Genomic DNA, 14938 nt, shown 5'->3' on the forward strand with positions numbered 1-14938 from the left:
GACGGGGAACCTAAAGCGATACTTCACTGACGTGGAGGTACTGGCTATGATCACAGCAGCCTTCTGCCATGATCTAGACCACAGAGGGCTCAGCGACCTCTACAATGTGAAGTAAGTCAACCTGTTCATGTCATCTGTCTGAACAGCTTTTCTCAACTAGTGGTCCAAATGGCATAATTAAAGGTGGTCCGTGAGGACATGTTTAAAATATACATTAGTTTACCTTTGTTAAATGTATCACAAATATGTGTAAACAAATATTTCATGAGAACAACACATGCAAGACATGTTTTTAACTAACAGGAATAGTGTTGGCTATATAGCATGAAATGAAATATTGACTGTTAATGGGCCTGGCTTGATTGTTGCGTGTAGTGTCATGTAAAGTGAAAGTCGTACGATTTGTCACACACGTTACCGCAGTGAAATTTGCTCTCCGCATTTGACCGCGCTCGGGAATCATTTGATTAGTAGATTTGATCCAACCCTTGATGCTGAGTGCCAAGCAGGGAGGCATTGGGTCCCATTTTTACCCACCTTTGGTATGACCCGGCCCGGGGATCAAACCCCCGACCTCCCAGTTTCAGGGCCGACACTCTAACCACAAGGCCACTGTCTGGTTACAAGCTCGTAGATCTGCTATTTTTCAATAGCTAAAGTATAACATAATGCGTATTATGGGGGGGACTTAGCAGCCTAGGTATAAAGTATAATATCTAAACATTATGTTCATAGTTAGACTTACATTGTTCAGTATAGATGCATATTGTGATCTTCTCCGGGATGTTAACGCTATGGTTAGGCAAAGTGAGATAAACACGTTTGTTTTTTATCAGAAAAAGACTAAATCATCATTCATATTGTGGATAGCTCTTTATGTTTATTTTCTTTTCTTTTCTATCCCCCCCTAAAGATCAGATAATCCTTTGGCTAAGCTGCATGGTACCTCCGTTCAGGAACGCCACCATCTGGAATTCTCCAAGTTCCTCCTGAATGATGAGGTGAGAATTTAGAAAAATGTACAGCTTGTTAGATTTGTAGCATGCGGTCTACTTGTCAGTGGTGGGAAAAGTACTCAATTGTTTTACAAATTGTTTTAAAAGTACCAATACTGCAATTTAGAACTACTTTGTTACAAGTAAAAGTACGGAATTGAAAATGTACTTGAGTAAAAGTACAAAAGTATCGGCATCAAAATGTACTTAAAGTACTAAAAGTAAAAGTACTCATTGTGCAGAATGTGCCATTTCACAAGTTCAAAATGTGTACAAAATCTATTGAAAATAGCAGATCTACAAGCTCGCTTGTGAGCTTGTAGATCGGCTATTTTCGAATGGCCGAAATGTATAGGGTTGAAGTGGTTAATGTATGGTTTCTAATCAAAATTAAAATCGTCAAAGTAACTAGTAACTAAAGTTTTCAAATAATTGTAGTGAAGTAAAAGTACAAATTTTGGCTCTGAGATGTATAGTGGAGTAGTAGTAGAAGTACTGGAAATTGGAAATACTCAAGTAAAGTACAAATACCTCAAAATTGTACTTAAGTACTTAGTTACTTTCCACCACTGCTACTTGTGTTATTAGTCCTGGTGTGAGCACACTTTCACATGCTATACATTTCACCCTGCTCAACTTTCAATTCAGAGGAGATTGTCAGGCAGAAACCAGCTAACTATTCCCCCCGCCCCATAAATCAATGCTATTGAACATTGAAAAGTGCCTCTAACTATAACTCCATTGGACCCTCAAACTGTCTGCTAAAGCAACTAACTCCACCCCCTCTCCCCCTTTCATTCACGTATCTGACAATTATATTATAAAGTCACAATACCGTCCAACATAGATGAGGCAGTATTGCTTTGTTTTTTAAAAAAAATTAGGTTTTCTTCATTTTCGTGAAACAATTACGTTGTGATTTTGGTTGACCACCCGAGTGGTCCCTCATGAGTCTCCATTATAAACAAGGGTTGGTGATTGTTGATGCAGTTGATTCAGTTTACAAATTAGATTTGATAATTTCCTGAAAAATGAACATTTTGGAGTTTAACTGGTGTCTGTGCGATAGCAGAAATACAGATACATGTAAAACTCCACTGTATCTGTCAGTTGTAAACCTTATATATGTGCAAAACTGTTACTTTTCAGGACACTAAAAGGTATAGGAATGCACATGTTTGCGAGTAGGTTACGATACAGTTCATACACTTCTGCCAAATCACCTACTGCAGTTCATAAATCGTCAGCCACCCTGTAACCTGTTTCATTACCTACTGCAGTTCATAAATTATCAGCCACCCTGTAACCTGTTTCGTCTCTTCAACTCTATAGATGCTGAACATCTACATCAATCTCAGCAAGCGGCAGATTGAAACCGTCATGAACGTCATGGACATCTGCATCATCTCCACCGATCTGGTTCTGCATTTCAAGTCAGTACCGCGTCTCAACACTCGTCTCGCCCACCAGGGACGTGCACACATAGACGTCAAAGGGGGCTTCAGCCCCTGCCCTTTTACCCGTCTATAAAACAACTGCCCTCTCCAGACCACGAACGCAGCATTTACTACATGGTGAAAGAAATGCAAAATGCCACTCCTTTTCTTTCCATGCCATGCCAGAAGGCAGCATTTAGGAGAATTGCTTTTTTTTCTCCGAAGTCTCCTGAACTTGAGCGCAGGCATTTTGCGTTGAACTAATTTGTTTCAAAATCCATGTCGTACACTGCATCTCCAGTAGATAAAGAGTGCAGGGTTGAGCCTCGCTGACACTCTCTGCACGTGCCTGTCGCCCACACTGTTTTGTTTCCTCGCCTAGTCATAAGATCAGAGATCTCCGCCTATTGTACTGTGACATTCAATGAATGGGCTAAAACTGTCTGGAACATCTGGGATAAAAATGTGTCAGACCTCGTAGCTACTGTTATTACAGCAACATGCAGTTATTATTATTTTAAATCGTAATCCATCTTTCCTCCTACCTAGGAAGAGAGGCACGTTCAAGAGGATTGTTGACCAAGCCATGACTTACGATGATGAGAAGAAGTGGGTAGAGTACATGTCCCTAGAGACCACAAGGAAAGAGGTTGTCACGTGAGTGCACCACGCACGCACGCACGCACGCACGCACGCACGCACGCACGCACGCACGCACGCGCAGACGCGCTCACACACACACATACACACACACACACACACACACACACACACACACACACACACACACACACACACACACACACACACACACACACACACACACACACACACACACACACACACACACACACATAGAAATAGTCATCAAGGATGATAAGTAAGCTAAGAGCCTAACATCCGTCTAACAGTAGAATATCTGTACAATGAAACGATAAGTAAACACAATAGAATGCTGTCTACATGATATGCTATCTAGATGACATAGTTTTAGCCTTAGCATACTCCTCTACAGAGGATGAATCCTTCTCATTTCCCTGGCAAATGCCCTAATCCAGTGGTTCTCAATAATGTTTTCATTTCAAGGACCCCCATAAACTCTGTGCTATACAGACCTATACGGGCCCATTTGGAACCACTATACTGTAAATGGTAAATGGTGCATTTATATAGCGTCTTTATCCAAGGCGCTTTACATAGATTGTGCATTACATTCACCCATTCACACACACATTCATACACCGATTGCGGCGGAAGCCATGCAAGGTACCAACCAGCACATCGGGAGCAATTTGGGGTTCAGTGTCTTGCCCAAGGACACTTCGACATGTAGACAGGAGGAGCCGGGATTCGAACCGCCGACCCATGGACGACCTGCTCTACCTCCTGAGCCACAGCCGCCCCTCATACTGTACATTTTACCCTCCATAGCTACACGGTGCTATTGATGGCCATGTAAATTATTCAGTCGGTTTCTCATTTTGGTTCAGGCCCCTCGTGCAGGGGGTTGGTGTTGGGCTCCCATTGGGGTCACTTCCCAGTATGTTGAAACTTCTATTAGTGTGGATTTGCTCCAGTTCACTTCTATTAGTGTGGATTTGCTCCAGTTCACTTCTATTAGTGTGGATTTGCTCCAGTAATTTTCCGCACTAATAGACATTTTAGTTTGAACTGTATAAAATGAGTGAGCTTGCAATGCAAAAAAGCTTTTCTGGCTATCTTCACAAGACTAAGCTCATACAGGGGTTGACAGACTTGACACTAAGGTCTCAGAGGCACTTGCCCATCGGGCAAGTGCAGGTCATATGGCCACATATTGCCCCCTCAAAATATTGTTAATTACCGTTCATTTTAACATATTAGTGTGTTTTTTAAATGAAACAGCACTATAACATGAAAGTAGCCTTACAAATGCATGGTAGGGAAATTTCCATGGCAAGGACCCCAAAATGTACACTTCCCACAGACCCCCATTTCAAAAGATAAGATATTGTCAAGGTCAAGGACCCCCAGTTTGACATGCACCACAGAAATTATGGACAGCCACACAGGTGCTCCCAAATATATTTTTGAAGTCGCACAGATTAAATTTCAGGTGCATTTGCGGCCAAAATGGTCGCAATTTTGAGCCCTGGCTTGAAAAAACTCATGGCTTTTGCAACCTGGTGATGTTGTGAGCTTGTAGATTAGCTGTTTTCACGGGAGCACGCGCCATAGCCACTTCACGCTCAGTGTGTGTGTGTGTGTGTGTGTGTGTGTGTGTGTGTGTGGTGAGGGGGTGGGGAGAAGGACTTGGTAGAGAGATAGGGAGAGACGCAGATCGCTCTGACCACGTGCAAGACAGTTATATCTCATGTTGTGTTTATAGCGAACTATAAAGACAGTTGCATCCCCTCTCAAAATGTGCACCTGCCCCGACGGGCAACCTGGTAGCAAACTTCACCTGCCCGACCATTTTATTTACCAGGTGGGCAGGTGTTAGTGTCACTGTCAACCCCTGTCATATAACATTCAATACAGCGTTCAGTTCATAAATTGTTATGTATTAGTTATTAGTGAAGAGCACAGACTGACAAATCTTTTATTTTGATTTCCCCTTATAGGGCAATGATGATGAACGCAAGTGACCTCTCAGCTTTAACAAAACCCTGGGAGCTATCGCAACAGGTGAGGAGCACTAAGCTTAACATAAGAGTTCACAAACTCTTTGACTTCTCCTATCACAGCAGCTCACGAATCATGCTGCTGTGTTTGCACATTGTTGTAGCCCAGCATTATGCAAGTTTTTTCTCAGTCATGTTTTCAAAATCTCCGTGGGTGATTGTAATCTGTGGGAAGTATGTGTCTCTGATGTTGGTACAGTGTGGACAGATGGTTAGGAAATGTAGCTCAGTTTCCACTTCATTTTGTGTGCAGTGGGTGCATATAGTTTGTCTTCTCTCAGGAGACAGGTTTGCCTATATGAGGGCAGGTTTAGATTATTACAAAATATGCATTAACATGATATTACAGTGAATGCGAGAGGGAAGTGGGTTTAGGAGAGCATTATAGAATGGAAGTGACAAGTCACTTCCATTCTATAATACTTTTAGGTGTGGCCCTGTGGAAGTCTGCTAATTAGCACCTACTCATTGAATTATTGTGTGTGTGTGTGTGTGTGTGTGTGTGTGTGTGTGTGTGTGTGTGTGTGTGTGTGTGTGTGTGTGTGTGTGTGTGTGTGCGCGTGTGCATGTGCGCGTGCGTGCGTGCGTGCCCCTTGCAGAAGGCCGCGGCTTTAGCAATGGAAATGTGGGAAATGGGAGACTTGGAGAAAACAGTACTGAAAAAGGCACCTATTGTAAGTTTGTGAATTTACAGTATGTGTGTATTATATGTGTGTATCTACAGCATGTACTCTTTCATTCCTTCCTGCATGCATGCGTCTATGATTATGTTTTGCTGTTTTTGAGATCAAAAACCACAACGTCTATCATTGTAAATTCACCAATTCAAACCCTGCAGGTAGAGTGGGGTTTAAGTTCAAACCCTGCAGGTAGAGTGGGGTTTAAATCAAACCCTGCAGGTAGAGTGGGGTTTAAATCAAACCCTGCAGGTAGAGTGGGGTTTAAATCAAACCCTGCAGATAGAGTGGGGTTTAAATCAAACCCTGCAGGTAGAGTGGGGTTTAAATAAAACCCTGCAGGTAGAGTGGGGTTTAAGCAAGCAATTGACTCCTGGACGTTTTGTTTTCTTTCTTTTTTTTCTGGACCCTCCATTTGGGGGTTCTGCCTTTATTTGATAGTGTAAAGTAGTCTGAAAGGGAGATGGGGAGAGAGAGAGATGGGGAGTGACACACAGCAAAGGTTGTTGGGATCGGGACTCGAACCCCCGACACGCTGTCAGGCTAGTGGACCATCAAAGTCCACTAGCCTAAAGCAATGCTTCTCAAAGTGAGGTCCAGGACTCTCTAAGGGTCCCTTGAGGGGTTTCTAAATTGACCTTCAGAAGTCTGTAACTCTGACAGTGTACAAATGGAACCAAATCAGCCCTCCATTTGGTTCCATTTGTATACTGTCAGAGTTAAGGGGGGGTCCTTGAAATGTGTAAGTTTTAAAACCAGTAAACCACTGCCATATAGAGCAGGGTCCGGGGATCCCTAGGGGTACTTGAGGGAGTTCCAGGGGGTCCCTGGCTAAATCAGAGATAGTTAGGAACCAAATGGAGCCTTATGGGTCTGTAACTCAGAGACTGTACAAATGGAACCAAATGGAGCCTTATGGGTCTGTAACTCAGAGTGTACAAATGGAACCAAATGGCCTCGTTAGGGGCCATTAGGTTCCATTTGTACACTCAGTTAAATTAACAGTGATTTTACTATATAAATTGGGGTCCCATGAAATTATTATGTTTCGGAATCACTGCTAGAGCCGTAAAAATCCTCTCTTATCGGGTGCACTGGCATATCTTTTCAAATGGAGAGCCACTGCTGTAGAGAACAGTCCTGAGAACAGTCCCAACTGGCCTCCCAAGTCACAAACATCATCACGGACCGTGATGAACAACCAGAAAGCATGTTTATTCTAAAAATCTGTTTCTTTATTTTACCCCCAGGAAATGATTGACAGAAACTGCATGGCACAACTTCCAAAGATACAGTGTGGTTTCATTGACTTTGTCGCAACATTTGTCTTCACGGTAAAGTTTTATTTCAGTCACAAATGTTTGACCACTAAACTATTTTTAGGGTTAGGGTTATTTTTATTTTTTTAAGGCCGGTTGATGCCACGGAAAGAGACGGTTTCTAGTTTCTCGATTGTAATTCTTTGGTTCTCTGGATGCATAATATGGGGTGGCAGTGGCTCAGGGGGAGTGGCCAGATGGGAACCGCAAGGTTCCCAGTTCGACCCGGGCTCCCCCAGAGTTGGTGTCCTTGAGCAAGACACTGAAACCCTAATTGCTCCCGACGTGCTGGTTGGTGCCCTGCATGGTTTCCTCTGCCATCGGTGTGTGTATTCTTTAATTAACTTCATTCATGCAATTAACTTCATGCAACCCATAAGCTTTCATCCAAGCAAAAGATATAAGCCTAAAAACATTTTCACTGAAACAAAAAGGCAACCATAACCTCTCATTCAAAGTGATTTTGGCAACCTTTTTTACTACAAACCTAAAGGGTTTTAGGTCTGTGTGAAGACAATGCTGTGCACAATCTGAATGTCATCCTTCACTCTTTGTTCAGGAGTTTGCTCGCTTCCATCCACTAACCAAGCCCATGCTTGATGGTCTGATGAAAAACAGGCAGGAGTGGAACTCCAGGATTACTTCTGGTAGTATTATTTATTATCATTTGCTGGTGACAATTCCATTTAGAACAGCTCAAGGGATATTCAGTCAGATAAATTCCTGCATTATAATAATTGGTCAATGGAATCATTTTAGCCTTGGTCATATAGGGAAGTCCTATAATAACCATGGTGTATGCTTTCAGAAAAGCATTCAACTAGACACTGCTAACTTATAACCAATTATGGTACTCTGCATTACAAAATGGTTAATGAAATACAACTGTATCATAGACTGATGTATTCTTTCTCTCTACATGGAAGGATCCAAGTCATGCACAATATGCTAGAAGACAAAAGACTTAGCTGTGCACTAGGGAGGTGATATGGACCAACTTCAGAATGCAACGACCACCACGGCCAACCAGTCAGTGTCTCACCTCCAAGGCAAGACAGCAAAATGCTGTTCAATTCTAATGAAAGCTGAATGAAGAATGTGCAGACTTCACCCATGAACAGGCGACAGGAGCCGCCATGCCTCGGAACCATAATAAGGACCATAATAAGCCCAATAAGCCACAAGTAACAGGCGGAGATCGAGGCTTGGGGTGACTGTATTCTAGTGTGTCATGATGTCTTTAACTGCACCAACCATTACGGCCCAGAACTTTTGTATATAACGTACCCTACCGTATATATCTCTCCATAGGCGTTTGTGAACAGATATTTAACCCTATTCCAAGCGATATGAATTACAACAGAAAACCTATAGGCCCACTGTACAGTTGGGTGCCACCGATATTGTCCCTTATCATTTGACCCATTTAGGCCTGACCTCAAAATTTTAAAAAATCCTTCTAAATCCTCCAGTTTTCTGAAATAAATATTTTCACGATTTTTCAAAAATAGCAGACCTACAAGCTCGTAGCGCGCCACTCGGTGGCGCGCTATGAGCTTGTAGACCTGCTATTTTTCAATAGCTAAATTATAACAGAATGTTTAAAACACCAAAAGGGGTTTTGCGCAGATCACGCAAACCTCAGCAAAAAGAAAAGGACAATATCGATGGCCTCCAACTGTATCTGTTATAATGTCCCATTTAAGCGTGAACATTCTCTACCTGGGACTACATGTGTATTCTTATGTCACATAGTTATTTGTACAGTAAGTATACCGGTAATGACAGGTCCTTCCACATCAACCATTCGAAAGGCTGTACAAAATGTTTGGAACTCTTTTTTTCAAATATGGATTGTGCATTATTGTGATATTTGTAACACAGGTTAGGTCTAGATTAGATTAAACTGTTGCTCACTATAATTTGTGAGCAACAACTTATTTATGTATGTTCTAAAAAGAAAACTTTATTTTGTTCTTCCTGTAATTCAATATTTACAAATGTAACTTGATAGTCTAAGATAGATGATGAATATCACGATAAAAGTGATGCTACAGTCAATTATTTCTACAGTAAAATACCCAGCTAGGGTAAAAAAGAAAAAAAAGTTTGCACCCTATAAGCCTGCATCATAAACATCAATAAACTGCTACCGCGAAGCCAGCAGACAAACGTGAAGTGTGAACCCATGGCAGAGGTACTTGGCCTACAGAGTAGACAGACATCATCTTTGTATTATGAGCCAAAGGTTTAACAAAAAGGGCAAATATTTCTTATTTCTATGATTCTTTGCAAGGTATTATAGAAAGATAAAGGGAAGAAATCCCTCCTATCACTGTAAATATCCAAATATCTTTCTAGAATACAGATAGATAATTTAACTCTTGAGTCTTTGATAAGTCTTGAATTATTTTTGTTGTAGATTAAAAATATGTATTTGTCAGACTTCAAAATGTTCTTAATTACAATTTTCATTGATGGGCTCTCAACCTTTATGCTGCCGATTAAAGGCACATAATATACTGTATCATAAGGATTTTAAAGCTCACCTCTTTGTCCTCTATACAATCATTACTCAATAAAGCAAACGTATACTTTCTGAACTAAGATCTCATTGACTTTGTATTCCTGTAGCTTCAATTGTGATATTGTTAATGATAATCTTTAGACAAAATGTCAGATTTCCTGTTGAATTCCTTAGCCTTAACGAGTAAAAGGGCCATTGTTTTCATCAAATTTTCTCCTCACCTGAACATGTTTAATATGGATGCACACAACCATTCATCCGTGGACTCGAACACCTTTGTTGAACTTGCGTCTCACTTCATCTAGGTCGCAGACTCACTGATGACTCACCTGTAAGCAAAGCCTCTTATACAATAGCTGTCGTCTCTTGCACGATCCACCCACATTAAGGTTTGTGTCATAGATTTACAGTATAGGCCTACAGTCTACAACAGAGTAGTAGAATTTTTCTATCAAGCTTGCCTTCACTCTGCAGTTCATGCAACACGTTGACAAGAAAAATAAAATATGCTATATATAAGTATAGGGCTGCAACTTTTATTAATTACTTTACGATAATGGAGCACGTTTTGGGGATAATTTTATATAACAAATAAACGTGTAAAGAAAATTCAAATTATTTTGAAAATTGCTAAAATAATTGTCGGATCTACAGGCTCAATACGCTGTGACACATTTGAGTTTGAAGATCCATTATTTTTGAAAATGCATTACATTCAAATAATTTGTATCATTGATTCAATGCATTGTCTATAAAAAAGAAAAGAAAGACATTACGGTATAGATTTATAACTTTGAGCAAAATTGATAAAACACAACCACTTGGAGAATGTGACAAAGTGGTCAAATTGACAGGTGTATTTATTACAACACGCAAACAGTATTGTCCACACTGCACTTTCTGCCACTCATGGCCCCTGACCTCAATCCTGGGATTGCAGCAGCTAAAATAGGGCAGGATTACCGGCACGCTCTTCCTCTGGGCTCATCTTACACTGGACATGTAAAAAAACACACCAACACATAATGTATGCATGCCTGTACATAGCTAAATGTTTGCGAAGATATTCACTGCTACGCAGAGATTAAAGCCTTAGTTATATACTTTTAGCAGCATGCCTTGGTGCACGGAAAACAGAACATCTAAATGTTTAAGTCTTTAGGAGAGAAGGGGCCACTACAACATTAGAGCTTGCCGTTGAGTGTAAAGTACTACCAAATAAGAAAAATAGGTTGTACATCAATGGGGTTTCATTCAATTTCGTTGGGAGTGCGAAAACCATCCAGTATACAAATTTTAAATAAATCACTCGGGTACAGTGCCCACTGTAATTATATCAGCCAGATGACATCTTACGACGTCATTTATGGCCCTAAAACAAAAGTTTTTGGTTAAAAAGGCTCTAAACAAACATTAAAAGTCCATAGACTTGGCCACCACATGACGTAATTTCGGAAAGTCATGCATTGGAGGTGCTAGCTGCCCTCAAAAAATAAGAACTGGATTTCAAATCAATGGAGGACAAAGTACTCACATTTCCATTTTTTGTTTTATTGGAACACACCAATAAACGAACGCTTAGAAGTATTACAGTCTAAAGTACTGCATTAGTGCAACCCTCCCATCCACTGAGAATCGAATAGAGAAATGAGGAGACTCCAATAAATGAAAAATAACTTGGTCATTGTATTGACAGAACATTGGTATACCGGGTCCATAGGCATTTACTTCAGGATGGTGTCAGAATTGGCTGCAGAGGAGAGAAAAAGATAAATTTCTATCAGTGTGTTGTCCACTAATATAAGAAATTAAATGAGTGGTTTTCAACCATTGGTCTGGGGACTATCAGTGGTCCTTGAGGGGGTTCCAGGTGGTCCCTAGCTAAACCATGGAAAGTTGGTAAACAAATGGAACCTTATAGATAATATAGATCTTTAAACCAGTCCATTTGGATTCATTTTATGCTCTCAAGAGTGAAATTATTGCTAAACATCAGCATCACTTAATTTACAAGAAGTCTACACAATTAGAGAATGTAGAAGAATTGTTATTTTGACCAATGTTAGCCTGTTATCTCTCCCAATGGTACCCACATTAATACAGCATGGAATTGTGGACAACATCTTATTCAACAATAACAAAACATTGAGGCTAAATCTCATCAGACGGTGGTCCATGGCTCAAATGCAGACTAAATAAAGGACCTTGATATGAAACGGGTTGAAAACCACTGAATTAAATAATAGAGAAAGATGTGACGTGACCAGGTGGGGGGGGTTACCTTCAGACAGCTGTTTGTAGATTCGCTCCTGCTCCTCTCGGGCCTTCTTCTCTGCCTCTTCAATCACCCTCTCCTCTTCGGCAATGGGCTTCAGGTACTCTGCACGACGACAGTGAGAGATGTTAAACACTCTTGAATTCAATGTGCATGATTACACTGCATGTACATCAACTGCCGAGTTGTTTATGATACTAGGCACACCTGCTATTCTGAACGAATACCTTTAATGTCTGGCTGTATAACATAATTAATCCAAATTAATATGTATGTTTTGACACCCATTTGAAAAGATTCTGTGCCAGGGACCCCCATTAGAGAAGAAAATTTGCATGAAATAAAATGTCTCTTCCAGCTTCGTCATTATATCCACATTAACACATTGATCATTTCACATCAATTTCTTCTGTCAACATCTCCTGAACAGTCATCAGCAGATCAATTATTTATTAGTCGTATTTGGAAGTTATTCCGATACTGCCTAAAATGCTGGTATCGGTAAGTATGCCAGTTTATGCCGTTCCAATACCATGTAATTAATCAAATGATATGTCTTTAAAGTAATCAATTATTTTGAATGCTTCAGTTGATGTTGCACTACTACTATTACTATCACTCTGAGAGTACACATGGAACCTCCTCAAGGGACCCTGACAGTGCCGACACGTCGCCTAATCGCCCAGTATCGCCCGAAAAGATGATTCGATGTTCCCCCGCCCACTTTTCACCCATCGCCTGTTCGCCTGCTATTGCCGGTAGTCGCCGGGTCCCATAGACAAATAATGCACGGAAAATTCGTCTGGCTGTCGCCCGCTGTTAAAACGTACCGAGAGAGTCCCTGGACCTCATTTTGAGAACCGTCTGTCCTAGAGTTATTTTAAATTACAGACAGACTTATCGGATCGGTACTCGACTCGGCGTCGACCGACACGGAACTTGAACTTATGCAGCCGGTATCGGGAAGGAAGAAATGTGGTATCGGTACATCTCCGGTATTTGGACCAAAGTTGTGAAATGCTATCTTGTCAATATCGCCCAGCACTGTCTAATATACAGTACACACAGATTCATGCATTATTAACCCATTCTGGACAGGTAACCCCTTTTGACGTTTTTAACTCAAATCTCTGCTTCTGGGAGGGTCCCTGGAACAACATATTCTCAGATGGGTGTCAGGTGGCCAATTACATATATTTTTGGGGGTCCTTGACATGAAAATGACAGAAACATGGGTTTTTCAGAAAACTGTCAGGATTTAGAAGACATTTGTAGAATCGGTCTTGGTCGAAATGGGTTAACAGTACACACTTACCAAACCTCTGTTTTCCATAGAGCATGCCAAGGAACAAGGCAGACCATCTGGCCGTCTGAAAGAAAAGATTCAGCCTGATTAGCCACTGTTAACAATGACACATCACAATGGCTACTGCATAGAAAATAGATTTTCTGAGATTTTTTTTTAAATGGTCTCTCATACAAGTGACAATCTTGACATTATACAGTAGCTCAGAACAGAAGTGTTTCTATCAAAGTGAGTGAGCGGTGGATTCATCGGATTTTAAAGGTAAATGATACAATAAACCATCATCATTTTTCTAACAACTAACTTCCAAGTTGGTTGCCATGTTTTCTGAGGTTTATTCTGCCAATGAACTACTGCTTTGTCAAACAAGACACCCATGAAAAACTGTCAATGTATCATCGCAGAAAATATAATATAGCTGAAACTTTGAAGTTTCTAAATGCATTGATGATGGAAGACAGATACAATCCTCTATTCCTCATGTTGTGCAAATTGGAATGTGAACAGGGCGATGTAACATACATGAGCAATTAATGTGCCAGCAAACAGTATTTGCATGCAGGTGACAGAGGAGCAGCATTAGTCCATTTCTGCAGACATTTGCGAAAACCTCAATATAATAGTAGTACAGTGGGTACTATTAGTAGTCTTTTAACTCTGTGTAGAATAAATAACCTGGCAGATACCATTAATGGCTTTACTGAGTTTACTCCATATTATTTGCTGGAATGATCAAATGAAACATCTTGACCTTCTATAAACTGTCATTTCTACAATATCCCTTGCCGAAAATGGCAGATCTACAATCTCACTCACAACAACACGTCTCATCGAGATTTTGCATCGATGAGCATAACGTGTATAATGGGCAAAATTCCAACTAAGTCACTGCATTGACCTTGTGTCTCTAATGAAATGAAATGAGGGCATATTTACCCAGGGTATCTGGGCTAAGCTCAAGAACTTGTTTCCAGCCAGGCCCTGCTCATAGAACACATTTCATCGTAGTGGTTGATGCCTTGTTCAAGGGCATTTCTAAGCAATCAGATGTTCCATGCCGTGGTTATATGTGTCTATAATTACAATTAAATCATTCCGATGCATCATGTAAAAGACGTCATGTTTGTGTTACTGTAAATACTGATAAACTACTGCCTGGGAGGAGCGATTCCTCCGTTCCAACTGTCAATGTCATTCGCATGCACACTATGCTAACAGACGTTAGCATGACTGCTAGTTGCAAGAAGAGGTCAGTCACTTATTCTCTTGAAGTTTTACAGCAAATAAGCAATTAAAAGAGCCTCAATGTCGTCATATAATTCACGTTGTTGTGTGTTTGTTCTTACCTTGATAAGCGGCGACACTGCAACAGGAGGAACCATGGTTGCTGCTGCTTCTGTCAAAAAAAAACAACGAAGTGAGTGAATTAATTTCCGGGGAGGGCGGGGTCAAGTGTGACGTAATAAAGACGTCAGAGTGAGTGGCACCTCGCGTCACCGGTCTTTCCAGCAGTCAAATGTATGCTCATATCCGGCCCGCCTACATATGATATCCGGTCATTATTCGTTTCCGCATCCTCTGTAGACCGGATAAGTTCCACCGCCGCCACCGCCACCCACTCATCTGCACCATAATATAACAAATGCACCCACTTAACTGGCATTGATTGATTGATTTATTAACAGTTTGCAGAATTACAGTACATTTCAGGTACATGTATCAGTTTAGTCTCGGTAGTGT

The 14938-nt window shown here is 40.9% G+C and overlaps 2 protein-coding genes across 2 annotated transcripts in view; one reads left to right on the plus strand and one right to left on the minus strand.

The window, feature by feature from the left end:
- LOC306939809 (rod cGMP-specific 3',5'-cyclic phosphodiesterase subunit beta-like) overlaps positions 1-8188 on the plus strand; it is a 36210-nt gene extending 28022 nt beyond the window's left edge. Inside the window, exons 17-25 of the mRNA XM_079524523.1 lie at positions 2-111; positions 914-1001; positions 2328-2428; positions 2981-3088; positions 5035-5098; positions 5694-5768; positions 7022-7105; positions 7650-7737; positions 8017-8188. Coding sequence (XP_079380649.1) covers positions 2-111; positions 914-1001; positions 2328-2428; positions 2981-3088; positions 5035-5098; positions 5694-5768; positions 7022-7105; positions 7650-7737; positions 8017-8042 — 744 coding nt within the window. The 3' untranslated portion in view covers positions 8043-8188. The remainder of the gene's footprint in view (position 1; positions 112-913; positions 1002-2327; positions 2429-2980; positions 3089-5034; positions 5099-5693; positions 5769-7021; positions 7106-7649; positions 7738-8016) is intronic.
- Positions 8189-11279: 3091 nt separating this feature from the next.
- atp5mea (ATP synthase membrane subunit ea) lies at positions 11280-14685 on the minus strand. Its single transcript, XM_079524547.1, has 4 exons — positions 14545-14685; positions 13208-13262; positions 11899-11997; positions 11280-11367 (listed from the first exon to the last, which is right to left on the minus strand). Exons 1-4 carry the CDS (start codon positions 14578-14580, stop codon positions 11342-11344), a joined length of 216 nt encoding a protein of 71 aa, XP_079380673.1. The 5' UTR covers positions 14581-14685; the 3' UTR covers positions 11280-11341.
- Between the last annotated feature and the right edge of the window lie 253 nt (positions 14686-14938).

The sequence above is a fragment of the Electrona antarctica genome (assembly GCF_951216825.1).
Source record: "Electrona antarctica genome assembly, chromosome: 16".
Lineage (NCBI taxonomy): Eukaryota > Metazoa > Chordata > Actinopteri > Myctophiformes > Myctophidae > Electrona > Electrona antarctica.